At 41.4% G+C, this 23821-nt stretch overlaps 1 protein-coding gene across 2 annotated transcripts in view; it reads right to left on the bottom strand.

The window, feature by feature from the left end:
• Positions 1-23821, bottom strand: part of SLC2A13 (solute carrier family 2 member 13) — an 87179-nt gene that overhangs the window by 30725 nt on the left and 32633 nt on the right. For both annotated transcript variants that reach the window (XM_081331171.1, XM_081331172.1), the window contains exons 4-7: positions 21688-21796; positions 9556-9719; positions 7604-7724; positions 438-563 (exon numbers count right to left, since the gene is read on the bottom strand). In XM_081331171.1, coding sequence (XP_081187297.1) covers positions 438-563; positions 7604-7724; positions 9556-9719; positions 21688-21796 — 520 coding nt within the window. The remainder of the gene's footprint in view (positions 1-437; positions 564-7603; positions 7725-9555; positions 9720-21687; positions 21797-23821) is intronic.

Raw genomic sequence — 23821 nt, 5'->3', positions numbered from 1 at the left:
GGTATACAAATTAAATTAATAAATAAATTAATAAATAAAATAATTTGGGCTCCCTTGTGGTCATAGGTTTGAGGACTACCCGTATTATGTTATTTGAATGCTCTTTGCCCGCTTTTTTCAGATCACTCGTAAAATCTTGGCATAACACAACTGAGAAAGCTTTGGTACTTGCCTCCGCGTACCTTTTGCCGCTGATGTTCAAAAAACAAGAAGCATGATGTGACCTTTAAATCAGCACTCACAACTGATGTTATCCTGCAATGCTTTTTATGAGAATTCTTTTTCTTTCTTTTTTTTTAACGACAAAGGAGAAACCGCATGCACACGGTTCGTGGAATGAAAAAATACCAGCCTGAAAACTAATGGAACAGCTGCATTTCTTTCTAAAGTACCCAGAAGCATTTCTTATAAAATTAAGCCACACAAAAGGAACGTACCTGCCCCACGCTGCTTCCATTGTTGATTTCTTACTAACCGGAGCACAAGACGACTCGGCAACACTCGACTTGTTCAGTTTATAGCAAAACCCACACGTTGGATCCAGCATGCACCCGTTGCAATTGCTGAAATAAAGAATGAAAAGTCATGGGAATAAGCCAGGCTTTTAAAAGAGAAGGGTCAAATTAAATAAGAAGGGGGGGGGGGTGAGCTGGCTTCTCAAAGGACAACCTAGAACCTTAGATTCATCAATGGCTTGATGTAACTTGGGCAAAAGTTGTAACTCAGCCACAGGGAGCATATTTCCATAATTTATTAAAAGTAAAATAAATAAATAAATGACACTGAAATTAAAACAGAGATAGATCCAATTAAAGATAATAGTTTCTGAACTACACAGAATTAGTTGGACAATTAAGAATGCTTGCAGCGAGAGAGATCAGTTGTAGAAACTGGGAACTATTCAGCACTACTTAAAACAAAATATGACGGGCAAATAACTATATTCCCATCACAATATACTGTAGATGGGAAATCGGTGAATGTCAACATTTAAAGGACAAAAACACGTGTGTTGTTTCTAAAGGTTATCCAATCACCTCTCTTTTTCACTGGCAATTCACATGCACGTTTTAAAAACAATATTCGGAAACCATCTGCATACATTTTTAAAATTTTTTAGCACAGCTTGCTATTTCATTGACTTGGGAGTCCTCCTAGATTCCCGGCTTACTCTGGAAGACCATATAGTAGCCGTGACTAGGGGGGCTTTCGCCCAGGTTCGCCTGGTGCGCCAGTTGCGGCCCTATCTGGACCGGGATGCCCTGTGTACGGTCACTCATGTGCTCGTGACCTCTCGCCTGGACTACTGCAATGCTCTTTACATGGGGCTTCCCTTGAAGACCACTCGGAGGCTCCAACTGGTACAGAATGCAGCCGCGAGAGTTGTCTTGGGAGTTTCCCGGTACTCCCATGTTACACCTTTGCTCCGCGAGCTGCATTGGTTACCAGTTGTCTTCCGGGTGAGATTCAAGGTTTTGGTAATGGTCTTTAAGTCCCTACATGGCATGGGTCCTCAGTACCTCAGGGATCACCTGCTGCCGGCGTCAACTTCCCTCCGCCCTGTGCGTTCCCACAGAGAGGGCCTCCTCAGGGTGCCTCTGTTCAGAGAATGTCGGCTGGTGGCCCCCAAGGGGAGGGCCTTCTCTGTGGGCGCTCCGGCTTTATGGAACCAGCTGCCGGTCGAGCTCCGGATGGCACCGGACCTTCGCTCCTTCCGACGCGGTCTGAAGACCCATTTATTTGAACAAGCTGGCCTGGCCTGATGGGGGATGTTAGGGTTTTTAATGGGGGTTTTATACTGTTATTGTTCTTATCTGGGCGATTATTTAATTCTTTTAATTTTGTATTTTCTATTTATATGTGCCCTGTTCACCGCCCTGAGTCCCTTGGGAGAAGGGCGGTATACAAATATAATAAATAAATAAAAATAAATAAATTGTCTGCTAAATGTCCTATAACAGGGGTCTTCAAACTTGGCCCCTTCATGACTTGTGGACTTCAACTCCCAGAATTCCTGAGCCAGAATGAGGGAACTATGGCCCCTTCATGACTTGTGGACTCAGCTCCCAGAATTCTTCAGCCAGCATGGGGGAACTATGGCCCCTTCATGACTTATGGACTTCAACTCCCAGAATTCCTCAGTCAGCATGGGGGAACTATGGCCCCTTCATGACTTGTGGACTTCAACTCCCAGAATTCCTGAGCCAGAATGAGGGAACTATGGCCCCTTCATGACTTGTGGACTTCAGCTCTCAGAATTCCTCAGCCAGCATGGGGGAACTATGGCCCCTTCATGACTTGTGGACTTCAACTCCCAGAATTCCTCAGCCAGCATGGGGGAACTATGGCCCCTTCATGACTTATGGACTTCAACTCCCAGAATTCCTCAGCCAGCATGGGGGAACTATGGCCCCTTCATGACTTGTGGACTTCAACTCCCAGAATTCCTGAGCCAGAATGAGGGAACTATGGCCCCTTCATGACTTGTGGACTTCAGCTCTCAGAATTCCTCAGCCAGCATGGGGGAACTATGGCCCCTTCATGACTTGTGGACTTCAACTCCCAGAATTCCTCAGCCAGCATGGGGGAACTATGGCCCCTTCATGACTTGTGGACTTCAACTCCCAGAATTCCTCAGCCAGCATGGGGGAAACTATGTGGCCCCTTCATGACTTATGGACTTCAGTGTTTTTTGTAGCTTTGCTGGAGTTATTGCAGGAAGCTGCAATTTCTTGATGTATTTTGCAAAGTTTTTGGACACAGTTGCCAGTGCCCCGATGACAATGGGTATCCCTGTTACTCGTTTCATCCATAATTGCGCAGTTTCGATGGCCAGGTCGCGGTATTTCATATTTTTTCCCCAGTTCTTTTTCTTTGACTCTGGCATCTCCTGGTACAGCGATATGAATCAGCTGTACGCTTCGGTTCTCTATGACTGCAATATCTGGCATGTTTTTTTTTTTAATTATTATTATTATTATTATTATTATTATTATTATTATTATTATTATTATTATTATTATTATTAACATTTAAAACATATTATATACATGTATAGAAGTTGGGTGAGTTATGGTGGGTGGTTATATCCTTCTTAGAATAATCCAGTTTTTTTATCCTGTCTTTCTGATTATGAGGCATTAAGTATATTTTATTTATTTTATTTAATTTATTTATTTTAATTCCATTTATATCCCGCCCTTCTCCGAAGACTCAGGGCGGCTTACAAGCTTAGCAGTAGCCTTCATTCTATGTATATGCCTGCTTATTAGGGTTTTCACACACACCCCAAGCAGCATTATTACAATGTCAGCTTAATTGCCCCCAACAATCTGGGTCCTCATTTTACTTACCTCGGAAGGATGGAAGGCTGAGTCAACCTTGAGCCTGGTGGGACTCGAACCTGCACTAATTGCAGGCAGCTGGTGTTACTTAAGGAGGCATTAGCCCACTGCTCCACCATATTTCATTATACAAAATAATGAACTGCTAAATTTACCATTAGCTAGCTAAAATATAAAGGGCTGGCTAAAGAGGAGGGCCCTGAGGAATCATATCGCAAAATTGGAGTGATAGAAGACAAGGTCTTTTCCCTGAAAAAAAAAAGGCCATCTATGTTTTAAGAGACCCAGTTTGGTTTAGTGATTAAGGCACCGGGCTAGAAAGCAAGAGACGGCGAGTTCAAGTCCTGCCTTAGCCTTGAAAGCCAGCTGAGTGACTTTGGCCCAGTCATTTTCTCTCTGCCCACCTCACAGGGTTGTAATTGTGGGGGGAAATAGGAGGAAGGTGCGTTGAGTATGTTTACTGCCTTTGAGTTACTTGCAAAAATAACAAAGGCAGAGTATTAATATATAAGGGATGCGGTGGCTCAGTGGGTTAGGACACTGAGCTTGTCGACCAGATGGTCGGCAGTTTGGCGGGTCGAATCCCGAGTGCCGCGTAGCAGAGTGAGTGCCTGTTACTCGTCCCAGCTTCTGCCAACCTAGCAGTTCGAAAGCCCGTAAAAATGCAAGTAGAAAAATAGGGACCACTCCGGTGGGAAGGTAACAGCGTTCCGTGCGCCTTTGGCGTCTAGTCATGCCGGCCACATGACCACGGAGACGTCCTCGGACAAGCGCTGGCTCTTCGGCTTTGAAAGGGAGATGAGCACCGGCCCCTAGAGTCGGAAATGACTAGCACGCATGTGCAGGGGAACCTTTACCTTTTTATTAACATATAAAATTAAGATGCTATTCTTTTTAAAATCGTATTACACGTACATTTAAATGAATTGTTGATATTCCATCAAGTAAAAAGTGCTGAGTCGAAACAAAGAACAACTTTATTCTAATTAATACATTAAATAATGGATTGCTTCAAAGTTCCTTTTTGCTTACTTGAAAAGCGGATAAAGACAATTTCCAGAAAAGAAGAAATCACATAAAAAAGGCAAGGCAAAAATCAACGTAACTCCACAGGTTACCTCCTTCAAGTATAGAAGAAGAAAGAAATTACAGAGAGAAACTCCTTCCATGACAGGCAACAGATTTTTTAAAAATTTCAGAAAGCATGATGGTGAAAGAAAAATGGTGGTGGTGGGGGAGGGACAAGAAAAATAATATTCCAATTATGAAACTTGACACTTGTACTAAATAAATATTAATGAAAGAAGGAACTGGTCCTGTGGAATGCAATTAAAATTAATTGAAGCAATGGTGCCTGATCAGGATTTACTCCCAAGTCTTTTTAACAAATATCGAAAGGGGCCAAGCCTTTGGCCTCCTGCAAATGTAAGTACTTGTAAAAAAAAATATTTAGTATTTCAAGCATAAAGTCTGCACCAGATGAATCTTCCAAGCGATATGTATATATAATGAGGTATGGGAGTTCTGGATGGTTAAAACCTGCTTGCTTTCATTAGTAACAAATCCGGCTTTAGCAAATGTTTCCAGCTCTCGCATCCTGTGCTAACAGAAGCAGAGAAAATCAAGAAGGCAGTAATATGGGAATGGGATGGGAAGTTATGGGAATCCATCGAGTCTCTTAGAAAACAACGATCGCAATCACTTAGCTTTCTTTAATTTAAAAAGCTTTCCGTCTCTTGTCTTCGCGCAGCTGGTATTTCAAATCTTTTGGGACCTTCTGAATGATGCAGCATTTGCAGTGTTTCTGAACTGGTCTAAAGCACATGAATTTTTTATCCATGCTGTGATTACTTTCTGATCTAAATTTCTTTGAACGGAAGGATATTCAGAAAAAACTACCATCTTTTTCATCCTATACAGGGTGTTTCGTATTTTATTTCTAAAACCTCAGATGCGTAAGCTCTCTTTCTGCATCGACAGCCTGCTACCTTCCAGCCTTCTAAATTAAATTGGAGATTTAATAAAGAGAAACATGCTAAAAGCTAGGTTAAGTGCAGCAACCCCAAAGCTGCTTTTACCGCTTAGCTAATTTCAGGATTTATTCTCAAGTCGTCCTTCAGCTCAACAGCGTGAACTTCCCAATCAAATTTTAATTACATGTTGATTAGAGCAAGGAAAAAAAGCTCGAGCATGCATTTTAAGCTTTCTTCTGATCATCTCTGGATCAATTCCTTCCTTTTTAAATCATAAGCGTTTCATTATAAAATACTGTTATGTTTTTGGAACTCAGAATGAGTTGGAAGGGGCCTTGGAGGTCTTCTAGTCCAACCCCCTGGTCAGGCAGGAGACCCTATACCATTTCAGACAAATGACTGTCCAGTCTCTTCTTAAAAACCTCCAGTGATGGAGCACACACAACTTCTGGAGGCAGGTGGTTCCACTGGTTAATTGTCCTCACTATTAGGGTTTCTCCTTAATTCCAGGTTGCTTCTCTCCTTGATCAGTTTCCAACCATTGTTTCTTTGTCCTGTCTTCTGGTGCTTTGGAAAATAAGTTGACCCCCCCCTCTTCTTTGTGTAAAGGTAAAGGTAAAGGTTCCCCCGCACATGCGTGCTAGTCGTTTCCAACTCTAGGGGCCGGTGCTCATCTCCGTTTCAAAGCCGAAGAGCCAGCGCTTGTCCGAGGACGTCTCCGTGGGCATGTGGCCGGTATGACTAGACGCCAAAGGCGCACGGAACGCTGTTACCTTCGCACCGGAGTGGTCACTATTTTTCTACTTGCATTTTTACATGCTTTCGAACTGCTAGGCTGGCAGAAGCTGGGACGGGTAACAGGCGCTCACTCTGTTATGCGGCACTCGGGATTCGACCCGCCAAACTGCCGACCTTCTGATCAACAAGCTCAGCGTCCTAACCCACTGAGCCACCGCATCCCTTCTTTGTGGCAGCCCCTCAAATACTGGAATACTGCTATCATGTCCCCCCTGGACCTTCTTTTCTCTAGATTGGCCATACCCAAATCCTGCAACCGTTCTTCGTTATGATCTTCCAGGCCCTTAATCATTGTAGTTGCTCTTCTTTGCACTTTTTCCCAAGTCTCAGCATCTTTTTTGTAACGTGGTGACCGAAATCGTATTTAACCATATTGGATATTTTGAGATTAAATATGATTTTGTTGGCCAAAATCGTATAATATTGTATTTGATGTTACAAACATTATGATACCACTTGGGACAGATCAAGGAAGCTGCAACTGGAGATTGTCAAGAAGGATCAAAGATAATTTAGCAGGATCATAGCTGGATTGCATCCCAGACAGGATCACCAAGGGATCCTCAGTACACTGAAAAAAAATAAAACTTTATGGAAGAGAAATAACATGAGAAGACAAATCAAAACTAAGCCCCCCCCCAAAATTATCTGTGTCAGAATCCATTTATATCATATTCATAAATGTATGTTTAAAACATTATTCCATGGATTCTGCCATCTCCCGAAGAGAAGAGAATGGATGTGTATTGAACCGGTATTAGGCATTTCAAAGGAAAGGAGAAGCCTTTTGAACTGGGGAAACAAAAGGGGGGGCTAGCATCTGGCTTGTGTCACGGAAGAGAGCAATAAACATGAAAGGTCCTAAGTTCCTTCTTCCCACGAGAGGGATGATACGAGATAAAAGATGGGGGACTGACCAAATGGGGCTAAGGGGGGTTAAACCGGGAACTCTATATAAGGGTTTAGTTCGTGGAATAATATTAAGTCCTGTCTCATTTCCTACAACCAAGCATGTCATAGTAAAGATTCTTTTTGGAATAGATTTGACCCCAAGAATTTTGTCTTCCTAAGACATGGTTTGGGGTGGGTCCTGACAATCTGGGACTATTTAGCAATCTCCTACAAAAAAAAAAGTTCTGTTAAACAGCCTTGTGAACTACTGAATTGAAAAGTCCAGTTTTGAGCATTAGGGTTAAAACGGGTTTTTGTTTTACATTCCTTTGTTGTCGTTACCTTTACTGTAGAAAAATAATTAGGACATATTCTTCTAATAGTTCAAATAGTACCAATTGATATTCAAAGAGATATCGATGCTGTTCCAGGACTCATCGCTTCGAGAGAACAATTAGTCCTTGGTGAATTGTGAACTTGAAATGCTTGGCTAATTGTACATTCTTAACTAATGCGAACAACTCATTATCCTGTGTTTTTATTTGAGAACAGCTGCATAAACCTCAAAGGTTTAACGAGCCAGTCAAAGCTACTTACCTGTATTTTGTGCAAGTGGAGTTTTGGCCCGCTGGGCTCTCGGGGCTAAGAGTAACTTGTGGTGAAGCTTGAGCTGAGAGCAGAAAACCCAGCGCTAACACAAGCAGGGCCACAGTAGTGCCTATTAAAAAAAAAAAAAGCAAATAAACCGCTGCATTGCAGAATACAGAATTCACACATACACAGGCAGTCCTTGACCTACGACCACAATTGAGGCCAACGTTTCTGTTGCTAAGTGAAACATTTGTTAAGTGAGTTTTGCCCCATTTTATGGCCTTCCTTGCCGCTGCTGCTAAGCGCATTGCTGCAGTGATTCAGTTAGTAACGCGGTTGTTAAGTGAATCTGGTTTCCCCCGTTGACTTTGCTTGTCAGAAGGTCGCAAAAGGGGATCAGGTGATCCCCCGGGACACCGCAACCGTCATAAATATAAGTCAGTTGCCAAGCGTCTAAATTTTGATCACATGACCGTGGGGATGCTGCAGCAGTTGTGAAAAATGGTCATAAGTCGCTTCATTTAGGCTGGCTATCTATCTGTCTCTCTGTCTATCTATCTATCATCTATCTGTCTGTCTATTTATCATCTATGCCTATCTATCATCTCTATCAATCATCTATCTATCAGTCTATCTATCATCTATCAATCTATCATCTATCTATCACCTATCATCTCTATCATCTATCTGTGTCTATCTATCATCTATCTGTCTATCATCTCTATCAATCTATCATCTGTCTGTCTATCTATCACTGTGTGTCTATCTATCATCTATCATCTGTATCATCTATCAATCCATCTATTATCTATCAATCTATCATCTGTCTATCATCTATCATCTCTGTCTATCTATCATCTCTGTCTATTTATCGTGTCTATCAATCTATCATCTATCTATCATCTGTCTATCATCTATTATCTCTATCATCTATCTGTGTCTATCATCTGTGTCTATGTCTATCAATCTATCATCTGTCTATCATCTATCACTGTGTTTATCACCTGTCTATCCATCAAACTATCATCTATGTCTATTAATCTATCATGTCTTGTCTGTGTGTCTGTCTGTCTATCTATCTATCTATCTATCTATCTATCTATCTATCTATCTATCTATCTATCTATCTATCATCTGTCTGTCTACCTACCTACCTATCTCAGGGGTTCCCAACCAGGGGTGCTGACACCCCCTAGGGGTGCAAGACGATATTCCAGGGGTTTTTCAAAATTATACTGCATATGCATAAATCATTGCCGTTATTTCAAACTTTTCTAAGGGTTGCAGGAATATATGAGAAGCATTCTAGGGGTGCAGCGTTTAGTAAAGGTTGGCAACCACTGATCTATCTAATATCCCGCTTGCATTATTTTTATAAATGCCTTCAGACAGCAAATATATCCAACCACCTTCCTCCTCCTGTCTTTCCCACAACAACCTTGTGAGGTGGGCTGGGCTGAGAGAGAGTGACAGGCCCAAAGTCACCCACTTGGCTTTCATGGCTAAGGCAGGACTAGAACTCTCCATCTCCTGGTGACTGGCCCAGTGTCACTCAGTTTTCATAGGCTGGACTAGATCTCCTGGTGACTAGCCCAGGGTCACCCAGCTGGGTTTCATGGCTAAGGCAGGACTAGAACTCCCCATCTCCTGGTGACTGGCCCAAAGTCACTCAGTTTTCATAGGCTGGACTAGAACTCTCCATCTCCTGGTGACTGGCCCAGGGTCACCCAGCTGGGTTTCATGGCTAAGGCAGGACTAGAACTCTCCATCTCCTGGTGACTAGCCCAAGGTCACCCCGCGGGCTTTCATGGCCTCGGCAGAACTAGAACTCCCCATCTCCTGGTGATTGGGCCAAGCTTTCGAACCTGGAGCCTTAACCACTAGAGCAAATCGCGACAGGTCTATTTTCAAGCGCGCTTCCGTTTGTTCCCGTCCATTTTTAGTGGGCGCGGACATACCTGCTAAGCTTCCCAGGGTAAGTTTGCGCCGGCCCACTTTTTCTACCAGCCAGACTCCCACAAGGGTGAAAAGGAAGTTAGTGAAGGCTGTCACGGCAGCAAGCCAGATGGCGAGCCGGTCGTCTCGGACCCCGGACATCTGCATAATGGTTGCACTGTAGTACCTGAAAGACAAACAACCTTACCTGTGAAGTACGTTCACTGATTTGGACAAGGGCGAGGTGACAGATTGGTCTTTTGTTATGGAGAGCGATAGACAAAACGGTCCCTTCTCAGGAACTTTTCGGTGACACGAATATGACACTCTATCTATCGGATACCTTGATTGGAAAAGACACGATAAATTTGCTCCTTGGAAGGTTATGGACGAATGCCTGAAGTGTATCGCTCGGCATCCGTTGTACTGTATTATTTCAAGCAATTAGTGAGCGTAACACTGGAAATAGATCTTCAGAGAGACAGGAGGAAAAAGGCATAGTGTAGTTGTGCAAAATGTGATTTCTTTCCTTCCCTACATTTAAAGGCATTTCTGAAAACAGCATCCGAATTAAACCGCTCTGAAGTATTCAATAGATCAATGGAATGAGTTCTTACTTAGGTGGCAATAACCACTGAAGTAGGGGGATTCATTGGTTGATTGATTTGTTTATAATTTTTATTTATTTCAAATTTATGGCTATCTACAGGGAGTGCAGAATTATTAGGCAAGTTGTATTTTTGAGGATTAATTTTATTATTGAACAACAACCATGTTCTCAATGAACCCAAAAAACTCATTAATATCAAAGCTGAATATTTTTGGAAGTAGTTTTTAGTTTGTTTTTAGTTATAGCTATTTTAGGGGGATATCTGTGTGTGCAGGTGACTATTACTGTGCATAATTATTAGGCAACTTAACAAAAAACAAATATATACCCATTTCAATTATTTATTTTTACCAGTGAAACCAATATAACATCTCAACATTCACAAATATACATTTCTGACATTCAAAAACATAACAAAAACAAATCAGTGACCAATATAGCCACCTTTCTTTGCAAGGACACTCAAAAGCCTGCCATCCATGGATTCTGTCAGTGTTTTGATCTGTTCACCATCAACATTGCGTGCAGCAGCAACCACAGCCTCCCAGACACTGTTCAGAGAGGTGTACTGTTTTCCCTCCTTGTAAATCTCACATTTGATGATGGACCACAGGTTCTCAATGGGGTTCAGATCAGGTGAACAAGGAGGCCATAAGGCCCATCAAGACTCACTCTCATTTCATCAGTCCATAAAACCTTAGAAAAATCAGTCTTGAGATATTTCTTGGCCCAGTCTTGACGTTTCAGCTTGTGTGTCTTGTTCAGTGGTGGTCGTCTTTCAGCCTTTCTTACCTTGGCCATGTCTCTGAGTATTGCACACCTTGTGCTTTTGGGCACTCCAGTGATGTTGCAGCTCTGAAATATGGCCAAACTGGTGGCAAGTGGCATCTTGGCAGCTGCACGCTTGACTTTTCTCAGTTCATGGGCAGTTATTTTGCGCCTTGGTTTCTCCACACGCTTCTTGCGACCCTGTTGACTATTTTGAATGAAACGCTTGATTGTTCGATGATCACGCTTCAGAAGCTTTGCAATTTTAAGAGTGCTGCATCCCTCTGCAAGATATCTCACTATTTTTGACTTTTCTGAGCCTGTCAAGTCCTTCTTTTGACCCATTTTGCCAAAGGAAAGGAAGTTGCCTAATAATTATGCACACCTGATACAGGGTGTTGATGTCATTAGACCACACCCCTTCTCATTACAGAGATGCACATCACCTAATATGCTTAATTGGTAGTAGGCTTTCGAGCCTATACAGCTTGGAGTAAGACAACATGCATAAAGAGGATGATGTGGTCAAAATACTCATTTGCCTAATAATTCTGCACTCCCTGTATCTTTCCACCCATCCATGTTTCCATCCATCCATCCATCCATGTTTCCATCCACCCATCCACGTTTCCGTCCATCCATCCATCCATCCATCCATCCATGTTTCCATCCATCCTTCCGTTTCCATACACCCATCCGCCCATCCATGTTTCCGTCCATCCATCCATCCACCCATCCATGTTTCCATCCATCCATCCATCCATCCATCCATCCATCCATCCATGTTTCCATCCATCCTTCCGTTTCCATCCACCCATCCATGTTTCCGTCCATCCATCCATCCATGTTTCCATCCATCCACCCATCCATGTTTCCATCCATCCATCCATCCATGTTTCCATACACCCATCCATGTTTCCATACACCCATCCATCCATCCATCCATCCATCCATCCATCCATCCATCGTTTCCATCCACCCATCCATGTTTCCATCCATCCATCCATCGTTTCCATCCATCCATCCATCCATGTTTCCATACACCCATCCATGTTTCCATCCATCCATCCATCCATCCATGTTTCCATCCATCCTTCCGTTTCTATCCACCCACCCACCCATCCATGTTTCCATCTATCTATCCATCCATCCATCCATCCATTGATCCATCCATCCATGTTTCCATCCACCCATCCATCCGCCAATAATTCTCACTATCTTACATCACCCATGAAAGTTCTCTTGAAGTCCTGAATATATCCATCCATCCATTTTTTTCATCCATTTGCTCAAATATATCTTTTTGTCACAAGACTGGTTTAAGCCTACTGTAGTAGTTACCCTGAAAAATAGAAATTATTCACCCTGGGGGATTATCATTCACAGATTTAGTATTTCTACTCGATTAGATAGCTTGTTTGTGGCTATCCAATTACTCAGTATAGTCCAACATGCAACCAGCTTTCAGCCAATAGCATTTCCAAAATGTAAAACAGAAATAAATGTCTCTATATATGGAAACACAGTCACTACGTTTCATTGTCTCCAGTTCTATCCAACCTAATAATATGTTTTGAGTTATTGTTAGCCACGATCAATCCCTGAACAGTTAACCGCTCTACTAAAGATGTTTTCTCTTTTGAGATGCAAAACTAAAAATAACAGATATTACCAACCTATGATGACACTTCAAATTCTTTCCAATGTTTACGTACCATGTTGATTGGATGGCACGCCTTAATAATGGGCTACAGTAAACTAAAGGAAGAGTTTAAAAATAGAGATTGAAAATAGCAAGCAGCACGCCGAATGACGTCAGCCAAGTGATCGAGGCAATGCTCATGCCATTTGAGGAGTGGTCCAGCACGAGAGGAAAAAAAAAACCCTCTTGCATTTAGAAATATCTCAGGTCAGGGGGTGTCCAACCTTGGCAACTTCAAGATTTGTGAACTTCAACTCCTATAATTCCTCAGTCAGCATGACAGGTAGAAACGGTAGACAAAAAATAAATGATAGATGGATGGATGGATGGATGGACAGACAGGATAAATACGTAGAGAAGATAACAAATATAGATAATAAATGATAGCAAGAGATGATAGATAATATAGATACATTAAATAATAAATGATAATGGATAGATGATAGATAGATGATAGATAAGAGTAGGTAGACAGACAGATAAGGTAGGTAGGTAGAAGGTAGGTAGGTAAATAATAAATATAGGTAGATAATAAATGATAGATGGATAGATAGATGGTAGATAGATAATAAAAGATAAATAAAGGATGGATGGATGGATTTAGCGGATAAATGCAAGTTACCTATGACTATGTAATGCAGGGATCTTCAAACTTGGCCCTTTTATGACTTGTGGACTTCAACTCCCAGAATTCCTCAGCCAGCATGCCTGGCTGAGGAATTCTGGGAGTTGAAGTCCACCTGTCATAAAAGGGCCAAGTTTGAAGACCCCTGATGTAATGTGACTAAATATAAAGGAGAAGAATCAGGAAACAAAATTCAGGACAGACAAGATGGAAAATGCATTATCTAAACAGGCCATGTTCTCCTGGTTCATAGATAAAAGTACGAGAAAACCCTGTTTTTAAGTAAGCCTGAGGGGAAAAAATCGATGACGAAGATCCATAATAATAACAGCCAGGATTGAACACAATTGGATTCATCCTCACAGGGGGAGGAAAAAAACAAACCAGCTAATATACAAACCAGTGAGAGACTAAATAGAATAAGCAGTGGGAAGCACCACAGAGACACATTTTTTAACAGGGCCTCCTTTGATGAATGCTTAATGTCATAATCATTAAAGCTGGGTGAACAAGATTTATAACCCAAACATACAATTTCTTAGTTGTTGATTCTGATTACTCTTTTCTTCCTTGCTTTTATAAAGCATGTTTTCCCCCCCCAAGTTGTTCCACGGAGATTTTTTTTTTAAAAAAAGACGATCTTGTCTGCAGACTCATAAGACTAAGAGATAAAAAAAGCAAACAGATTTCAGGCACTTATTCCAAAACATTTTCCAAACAACCAGATGACACAGCAGCAGCAGCTACGCAAATCCCCTACTGCATTCAGGAAAAGAGCGCAACAGCAATAATAATAATAATAATAATAATAATAATAATAATAATAATAATAATAATAATAATAATAATAATGATGATGATGATGATGATGATGATGATGATGATGATGATGATGATGATGATGATGATGATGATGAATGATAATAATAATAAACAACTACCAGAAAATCTATTATCTAAACCAGGGGTCTGCAACCTTGACAACTTTTAAGACTTGTGGATGCTGATGATACCCAACTTTTTCTCTCCACCCCGAACCAACCCAGCGATGCCCTCGCCGTGATGTCCCGTTGCCTGGAGGCGGTCCAAGTCTGGATGGGGAGAAACAGGCTTCGTCTCAATCCTGCCAAGACTGAGTGGCTGTGCATATCGGCATCTCGGGTTAACCAGACTATTCCACCTTTAACGATGGGGGGTGAGGTGTTACCCCCCGCTGATAGGGCTCGCAACTTGGGCGTCCTCCTGGACTCACAGCTCAATTTTGAAGATCACATAGGAGCCGTGACCAGGGGAGCTTTTGCCCAGGTTCGCCTGGTACACCAGTTGCGACCCTATCTGGACCGAGATGCCCTACGCACAGTCATGCACTCGTGACCTCCCGTTTAGACTACTGCAACGCTCTCTACATGGGGCTGCCCTTGAGGACCACTCGGAGGCTTCAACTGGTGCAGAATGCGGCCGCGCGAGTTGTGATGGGGATTTCCCGATACTCCCATGTAACACCTCTACTCCGTGAGCTGCACTGGCTTCCGGTTGCCCTTCGGGTGAGATTCAAGGTGCTGGTGATGACCTATAAAGCCCTAAATGGCATGGGCCCGGGATATCTGAGGGAACACCTGCTGCCAGCATCAAGTTCCCTTCGTCCAGTGCGCTCGCAGAGGGAGGGTCTTCTCAGGGTGCCGCCGATAAAAGATTGCCGGCGGATAACACCCAGGGGGAGAGCCTTTTCTGTGGGTGCGCCTGCCCTCTGGAACCAGCTGCCTGTGGAGCTCAGAACTGCCCCTGACCTACGTTCATTCCGCCGAGACCTGAAGACTTGGCTCTTTGAGCTCTCTGACCCAGGCTGAGAATTTTAACTGGGGTTTTATTTTCAGGGATAATTTAATCTTTATTTGTCTTTTAACTTGTATTTTGTATTGGTATGATTTTAAAATGCCCTGTAAACCGCCCTGAGTCCTCCGGGAAAGGGCGGTATATAAATCTAATAAAATAAAATAAAATAAATAAAATAAACTCCCAGAATTCCTCAGCCAGCATAGCTAGGAAGAAAAATATCATTCCAAATCAGTGTATTTTTCTAACAAAAGAAAAGAAAAGAAAAGCAAAAAAACCAAACCACCCTACTGTATTGTATACTACAATCTATTTCTAGGTATCTTACTCATATAACCGGAATTGCATTCTTCCTTCCGCATGTGTACTTTTCAAAAAAAAAAAAAAAATCAAGCAAGAAATCTGCTAAAAGAAATCTTGAAAGAAAAATAAATAAATAAATCTTTAAGGACAAACACACCCAAACAGTGAATAAAACAAATCGATTCTAAAGTAGTCAGGAGGAAAGAAATGTTACAAATTCCAGATGGCTAGATGTTTATACAGATAGTCCTCGACTTACGAGAATTTTTTGTAACCCCTGTGCAGCTACTCCCGGATTGACAACCATTCATTTAGCCACGGTGGCATCGAAAAAGGGGCCTTATGACCATTTTTCACGACTGCTGCCACATCAATGTAACTTACAACCATTTTTCACACACACACACACACACACACACACACCATTCCCACGGTGACGTGATCAAATGTCAGACGCTTGGCAACTGACTCTAATTTATGACATCTCAGTGTCCGGGGGGGGGTGTCACGTGATCCCTTTTGCGAACTTCCGTCAAGCCAAGTCAACGGGGGGAAGCCAGAATGACTCAATAACCGTGTTATTAACTTAACAGCCGCAATGATCTACTTAACAACGGTGGCAAAAAAAGTCGTAAAATGGGGCAAAATTCACTTAAGAAATATCTCGCTTAGCAACAGAAATTTTGGGCTCAATTGTGGCCGTAAGTCGAGGACTACCTGTATTGCTCTCGTTTAACACCAGACAAGGCAAAGAGCAACTTGTTCAAAAGTGCATTATATCAGCCGGTACGGGGATACAGAAGAAGGCCGCACATGCGTGCTAGTCGTTTCCGACTCTAGGGGCCGGTGCTCATCTCCGTTTCAAAGCCGAAGAGCCAGCGCTTGTCCGAGGACGTCTCCGTGGTCATGTGGCCGGCATGACTAGACGCCAAAGGCGCACGGAACGCTGTTACCTTCCCACCGTAGTGGTCCCTATTTTTCTACTTGCATTTTTACGTGCTTTCGAACTGCTAGGTGGGCAGAAGCTGGGACGAGTAACAGGCGCTCACTCTGCTACGCGGCACTCGGGATTCGACCCGCCAAACTGCCGACCTTCTGATCGACAAGCTCAGCGTCCTAACCCACTGAGCCACCGTGTCCCTATTTATATATTATATATATATATATATATATATATATATATATATATATATATATATATATATATATATATATATACATATATATATATATATATATATATATATATATATATATATATATATATATATATATATATATATATATAATATATATATATAATATATATATATATATATAATATATATATATATATAATATATATATATATAATATATATAATATATATATATATATATATATATATATATATATATTTCATATTTCAGCTTCTTCTGCTATCTGCCGACAACTGATGATAGCATTTGATTTCATCTGGTTCATCTGGTTTGATAAATGTTTCCTGGCAATTTATGATTCAACAATTACCAATAATGAACTTTGGACAGAATTTGATAAACGTGATAAAAAACGACGGACAAATAAACGAACAGCGAGAGGGATTGTGAATGGAGACTATACGGAGAACTTTGAGATAAGGAAAGGCACAAGGCAAGGATGTCCACTATCTCCGCTGTTACTCATTTTCACTTTGGAAGTTTTGAACAGCCGTATTAGACAAGATACAGAAATTAAAGGATGAGAAACAAAAGGTGAACTATATAAATTACAAGCATTTGCTAATGATTTGGTGTTTATTTTAGATTAGAAGAACCGTTGGAGATGATTCCTAAACTATTGGGAAAGATAGAACAGTATGGAGAAATGGCAGGACTGGAAATAGAGAAAAAAACTAAAGTAATCGTTTAAAAACCTTACAGATAAGCCAAAAAAACACCCCCAACAAATGTCACAAAAGACAAAATTGCAGATAGTTAAAAAGGTTAAATATCTGGGGATACAGTTATTTCAGCTTCTTCTCCTGCTAACTGATGATAGCGTTTGATTTCATCTGGTTGCCTTGGTAATAACTAATGTTACGAATCCAGTTATTACCATATTTGTGCGTGTATCAGATGCTATTTTTTCCTGCAAACACCCCGTTCAAAAATCAGGTGCGTCTTAATACAGGGAAAAATAATGACAACCTCCGCAGCCCCGGGCATGCCTGTGTGGGTTGTCATGCTGCCTGGTGCAGGGGTCAAGCCCCTGCGGGCTGGCCACTAACGGGAGTGGACAAGATCGTCGGGCTGGCCAAACTTGCGGAGCGCCGAACAGCTGATCAGCGCGGGAAAACTCGCACGCCAGAGCGCCTTACACAAGGGTGCGTCTTATAAGGCAGAAAAATACGGTACTTTCTCTGCCCAAATTTAAAATCTATTAAGTAGGGAGGGGGGAAAAAAGCTACGTGGGGGAGAGAACTACTTCGTTCTCGTAGGCAGCTTTGGGAACGATCAAACAGGATAAGACAGAGAGGGTCGTTTACGTGGGGTTTTTTTGTAAGTTAAGTTGGAAGCTTGTCCTGCGGAACAGAACGCACGCCTTGCGCGTTAATGAGTCGCTGCGTCTATTACCTCGGCAAAAGGCTAGCAGGTCTCCTGCTTAGTGGCTTTCTTCGTCTTTATTTTGAGAATGTGACAACAGGTTTTTTACGGGTGAGAAAAGCAGCAGGTCTGGATAGCCAAACTCCCATTAGAGCACGATACGAATCCATCACCCACAAAGATAAAAAGAAGCAGGCAGCCTTAATGGAAAAGGTCTATCTCAGATCGGCGTTGAGTCACCTGGCTGTTATTTTATTCTCTGAATTTTAACCAGCGGAACAGCTTTGCCTTTGGAAATCGTGGGCGCTCCATCAACTGGAGGGTTTTTAAGAAGAGACAGGAGAGACCCTTGTCTGAAATGGTGTATAGGTTCTCCTGCTTGAGCAGGGGGCTGGACTAGAAGGCCTCCAAGGTCCCTCCCAGCTCTATTCTGATTGATTCACCTGGCTTATCCTAAAAAAAAACATTGGGGAAAAAAGTGGAAAATTTATGTTCCATCGTTAAAGGAGGACTTACTTCAATTCCCCACTCTCCACATTCTATTCTATTCTATTCTAGTCTAGTCTAGTCTAAATTTCTATTCTACTCTATTCTATTCCATTCCATATTTTCTATTCTATTCTATTCTATTCTAGTCTATTCTATTTGTATTCTACTCCATTCTATTCCATTCCATATTTTCTATTCTATTCTATTCTAATTCTATTCGATTCTAATTCTATTCTATTCTAGTCTAAATTTCTATTCTACTCCATTCTATTCTATTCTATTCTACTCTATTCTATTCTATGCTATTCTATTCTTATTCTACTCCATTCTATTCCATTCCATATTTTCTATTCTATTCTATTCTATTCTATTCTATTCTATTCTATTCTATTCTATTCTATTCTATTCTATTTTATTCTATTCTATTCTATTTGTATTCTACTCCATTCTATTCCATTCCATATTTTCTATTCTATTCTATTCTATTCTATTCTATTCTATTTGTATTCTACTCCATTCTATTCTATTCCATTCCATATTTTCTATTTTATTTGTATTCTACTCCATTCTATTCCATTCCATATTTTCTATTCTATTCTATTCTATTCTATTCTATTCTATTCTATTCTATTCTATTCTATTCTATTATTTGTATTCTACTCCATTCTATTCCATTCCATATTTTCTATTCTATTCTATTCTATTCCAATTCTATTCCATTCCATTCCATTCCATTCTTATAATATTCTTATTATTCCATTCCTTTCCATATTCTATTTCCATTCCATATTCCATTCCTATTCCTATTTATATTTATATTCTAAGAATAAGGTCTTTTTTATCTGTAGCCTATCCAAGGGAAGCCATTTTTCTTTTGTAAGAGAAAAAGGGACAATAAATGGAGGAATGGCTATTTATCGTGCATCTAAGAAAACCGACTTGTGTATAGCAAATGAGTTGGATTTTGTCTTAGCAGGATAAATTTGCTTTTCAGAACTTCCCTTCATGATCTCTACAAGCAAGAGTTCCATCTGACTACAATCTTCTTTTTATCTCCTCTTCTCTTTCCACTGGCTCTTCTGTCACAGATTTTGCTTTGCGATTGGATATTGTTAATATTTGCAGTAATAATGGACTAGTGAAAGCTTAACATTGGAGTACCCCATCAATTACAGGTAGTCCTTGACTTACAGGTTCGTTTAGTGACCAATGTTACGACAGCGCTGAAAAAAGTGACGTGATTTTTTTCACACTGACGACTGCTGTAGTAGCATCCCTGGGGGTCATGGGATCAAAATCAGGTGCTTGGTAATTGGCTCTTATTTGTGACGGTTGCAGCGTCCCGGCTTCCTGTGATCCCATTTTACGACCTTCTGACGAGCCAAGTCAACGGGGGGGGGGAGCCAGATTCCCTTAACAACTGTGTTGCTAACTTAACAACTGCGGCGATTCATTTGGCAAACTGTGGCAAGGAAGCTCGTAAAATGGGGCAAAATTCACTTAACAAATGCCTCACTTGCCAACCAGATGTTTTGAGCTGAATGGCGATCGTAAGTCGAGAACTCCTGGGTAAGAATTCCTTCACAGAAAAAGGAATGCAACCCCAAAGAGACAGACAGACAAAAAACAACCGTGTTCCTAATGTAACAACTGCGGCGATTCACTTGCCACGAATGTGGGAAGGGAAGTCGTAAAATGGGACAAAACTCACTCAACAACCGTCTCGCTTAGCAACCTAAATTCTGGGCTCAACAGTGGACGTAAGTCGAGGATAGGCACCTTGTGTTGTTGCAACCTGTCGTTTCTCAGAATCGTTTTGGGTGAAAGCTGAAGATGTCAGTGTATAAAGGAATTTTACACAATAAAATAATCGATCCCAAAGCAGTGGTCAGGTAAGAAATGTCCCAGTTCCTGATGGCTAGAGGTTTATACATCTGTACATGACTCACCTGTACGGGTAGTCCTCGACTTATGACCACAACTGAACCCCAAATTTCTGTTGCTAAGTGAGATGTGAATTTTACGACCTTTTTTTGCCGTTAACTGAATCACGTGATCTCGGGACACTGCGACCGTCACGAATGTGAGCCAGTTGACAAGCATCCAAATTTAGGTCATGTGACCGTGGGGATGCTGCAACAGTTGTTAAGTGTGAAAAATGGTCCAAAGTCACTTCTTTCAGTGATGTTCTGCACTGCTTGCCTTTTTTTTTATTATTATTATTATTATTATTATTATTATTATTATTATTATTATTATTATTATTATTATTATTATTATTATTATTGCTTATTCTGGTCCTTCTCAGAAACCCAACTATTTCTCCTAAAGTTTGCTTCCATTTCTTCCATTTCTCCTGAACCTTTATAGTTTTCTTCAAAGGATGTGGAGTGTTACAGAAATGAATATATTAGAGAAATGGTGAAATTATGAACAGGCATCACGATTTCCCTAAATCTGGAGAGGGGGGAAAAAAGAGAAAAAGATCACGACACCAACATTCAATTCACCAGTTGGGACAGCCATTCATCTGGGAATGGGGTAGTGTAGGGGTAGGCAACCTCAGCTCTTTTATGACTCATGGACTTCAACTCCCAGAATTCCTGAGTCAGCTATGCTGACTCAGGAATTCTGGGAGTTGAAGTCCATGAGTCATAAAAGAGCGCTGACTCAGGAATTCTGGGAGTTGAAGTCCATGAGTCATAAAAGAGCGCTGACTCAGGAATTCTGGGAGTTGAAGTCCATGAGTCATAAAAGAGTGCTGACTCAGGAATTCTGGGAGTTGAAGTCCATGAGTCATAGAAGAGCCGAGGTTGCCTACCCCTGGAGTAGTGTTTCCTGCATGAGGAAGGGGGTTGGACTAGAAGACCCCCAAGGTCCCTTCCGACTCTGTTATTCCGTTATTCTCATTTGCAAGAGGCCCAGATGTTGCCGCAGAAAGCTGGGAAAGAACATTTTTTGTTAAGGTAAAAGGCACATCTGGCCTTGGGCTTTACATTATGTTGCATTAATGTAGAAACATTAATGCTCATTCACGTTCAGACCTTTTTCCTTCCCTGCTGGCTATGAACGCCTTCAACCGATCTGGAACAAATGTTGAAAAGGTTGAAGCCAAAGCAAAGAGTCATATGCACATTATACTGAAAGGCTAATTAATTTTACGTTTCGGTACTTTGCACTGTGAAACCGTTTTAACCATGTTTTTTTTTTTCGTCTCGTAAACTGACAATAAGCTTTTTTAAAAAGTTGAATGATACATACATGACTGTATTAATACCTGCCAGCTGCTGGAACATTTGCAAACCACAACCCACGATCAATTGTCTTCGAGTTGGTGGATAGCTCAGCATTCTGTAGATCACCGGCCCAGCTTCAAAAGAAAGAAAGAAAAAAAGTTTTAATTCATTTAGGGGTTTTCGCCCTGGATCTTCTGCATATAATTCTTTTGATAGCATGCATCCTTAGCATAGGTAGTCCTTGACTTATGATCATAACTGAGCTCAAAATTTCCATTGCTAAGGGAGACAGTTGTTAAGTGAACCATTGCAGCTGTTAAATTAATAACGTATTTGTTAAATCAATCTGACTTCCCCGTTGACTTTGCTCGTCGGAAGGGCGCAAAAGGGACGCTGCAACCGTCACAAATATGCCGAGCGTTTGAATTTTGATCACATGACCACGGGGATGCCGAAACGGTCTCGTGGGAAAAAAAACTGTCACTATTCTTCAGTGCTGTCGTAACTTTGAGTGGTCACTAAATGATCACATTGTAAGTCGAGAGCTACCTGTATATCCATACATCTGTACAGATATACACAGATATAGAGGCAGTCCTATACAATCATGATACATATTATTTTATATAAACATTAATACAAAATAATAAATAAAATAAAATAAAATAAAATAACCACCAAGCTTTCTCAAGGAATGTTTTGCTCACAACAATGTACTTTGGAAAAAGACTTTTGTTGTTGTTGTTTTGCAGAGGACTATTAATACTTTGGAAGTTTGTATATTTTTTAAAGGAACTGGGTCATCGTATCTTTTTAAAGTAGGCGGATTGTCAGGTCCCCAAATCCTTATTGTTTTCCCAGCATATGTGCTCGTTTGGGGCCTGCCATTCTGCTGTGTGGTGTGGTGTGTGTGTGTGTGTAATAAGTGCTTTCGCTTGGGATAACTTTTGCTTTCTACTTTTTGCTTTCTCCTGCCTCTCCACTTGAGAAAGGAACGTGTTCCCCCTTATCGGAGAGACGGTTACGGAGAAGCGAAACTGGAGACGACCTTGAGATGGGCGCCAAGCGTGCCAGTTGCACGCACATCGTTTGCCGCCTGTGGATCGGCTGGATTTCAAATGGACATTACGACTGTGGTGGGAAGAGGAATATTGCTGGTTTAAAATTACACCGTTCAAGTGGGACTTTCCCCAGATCTCGCCCCGACTTCCTTGCTGTCGCTTTTGGAGACAATGCCTGTTTTAAGAGTTCTGCTTTCATGAGTGGCTCAGCCGAGGTGGGTCCTTGCAAGGACAGCATCTTGTGTTCCAAAATGTTTATTCTCTTAAAGCTGTGTTGCTCTGAAGCACAATGCCTTGGATACTGACTTCGGCATGAAAGCACTCTGCAGAGGACAGCAGAGCCTTTGATGTTATTACTCAGTTTATTACGAGAGTCTTTATAGCATTTGCCCTCACTATTCTTCTGATTACACTAGAAAACCTCCATACATTTCGCTCCGGGTAAATTCATCACAACTCTTGGCGCTGCTGGTGGGAAAAGCCACATCTTTAATTTTCATTCCTTCTGCGGTGAAATTCCAGGAAATCTTCCAGTTAGCAATACTGTTATATTCTTACTACAGGTGGACTTCGACTTACAACAGCTCATTTAGCAACCAAAGTAACAACAGCAATGAAAAAAGGGTCTTAGGACCCTTTTTCACACTTACGACGGCTGCAGTGTCCCCAGGGTGGGTTACGTGTCCAAAATCCAGGTCCTTGGTAACTGGTTCACGTTTTATGACGGTTCCAATATCCCGTGATCCCCTTTTGTGATCTTCTGACCGAGCAAAACCAAGAAGGAAGCCAGATTCGCTTAATAACCGTGTTGCTAATTTTATAACTGGAGTGATTCACTTGCCAACTATGGCAGGAAAGGTCATAAAAAGTGGCAAAGCTCAACAGAGATGATTGGGGGACTGGAGGCTAAAACATACAGGGAATGGTTGCTGGAATTGGGTATGTGTAGTTTAACGAAGAGAAGAGTGAGGGGTGACATGATAGCAGTGTTCCAATATCTCAGGGGCTGCCCCAAAGAAGAGGGAGTCAAGCTATTCTCCAAAGCACCTGAAAGCAGGAGAAGAAGCAACGGATGGGAACTAGTCAAGGAGAGAAGCA

This window comes from Vipera berus (genome assembly GCF_964194415.1).
Source record: "Vipera berus genome assembly, chromosome: 6".
NCBI lineage: Eukaryota > Metazoa > Chordata > Lepidosauria > Squamata > Viperidae > Vipera > Vipera berus.
This window is presented reverse-complemented; position numbering and strand designations above follow the sequence as displayed.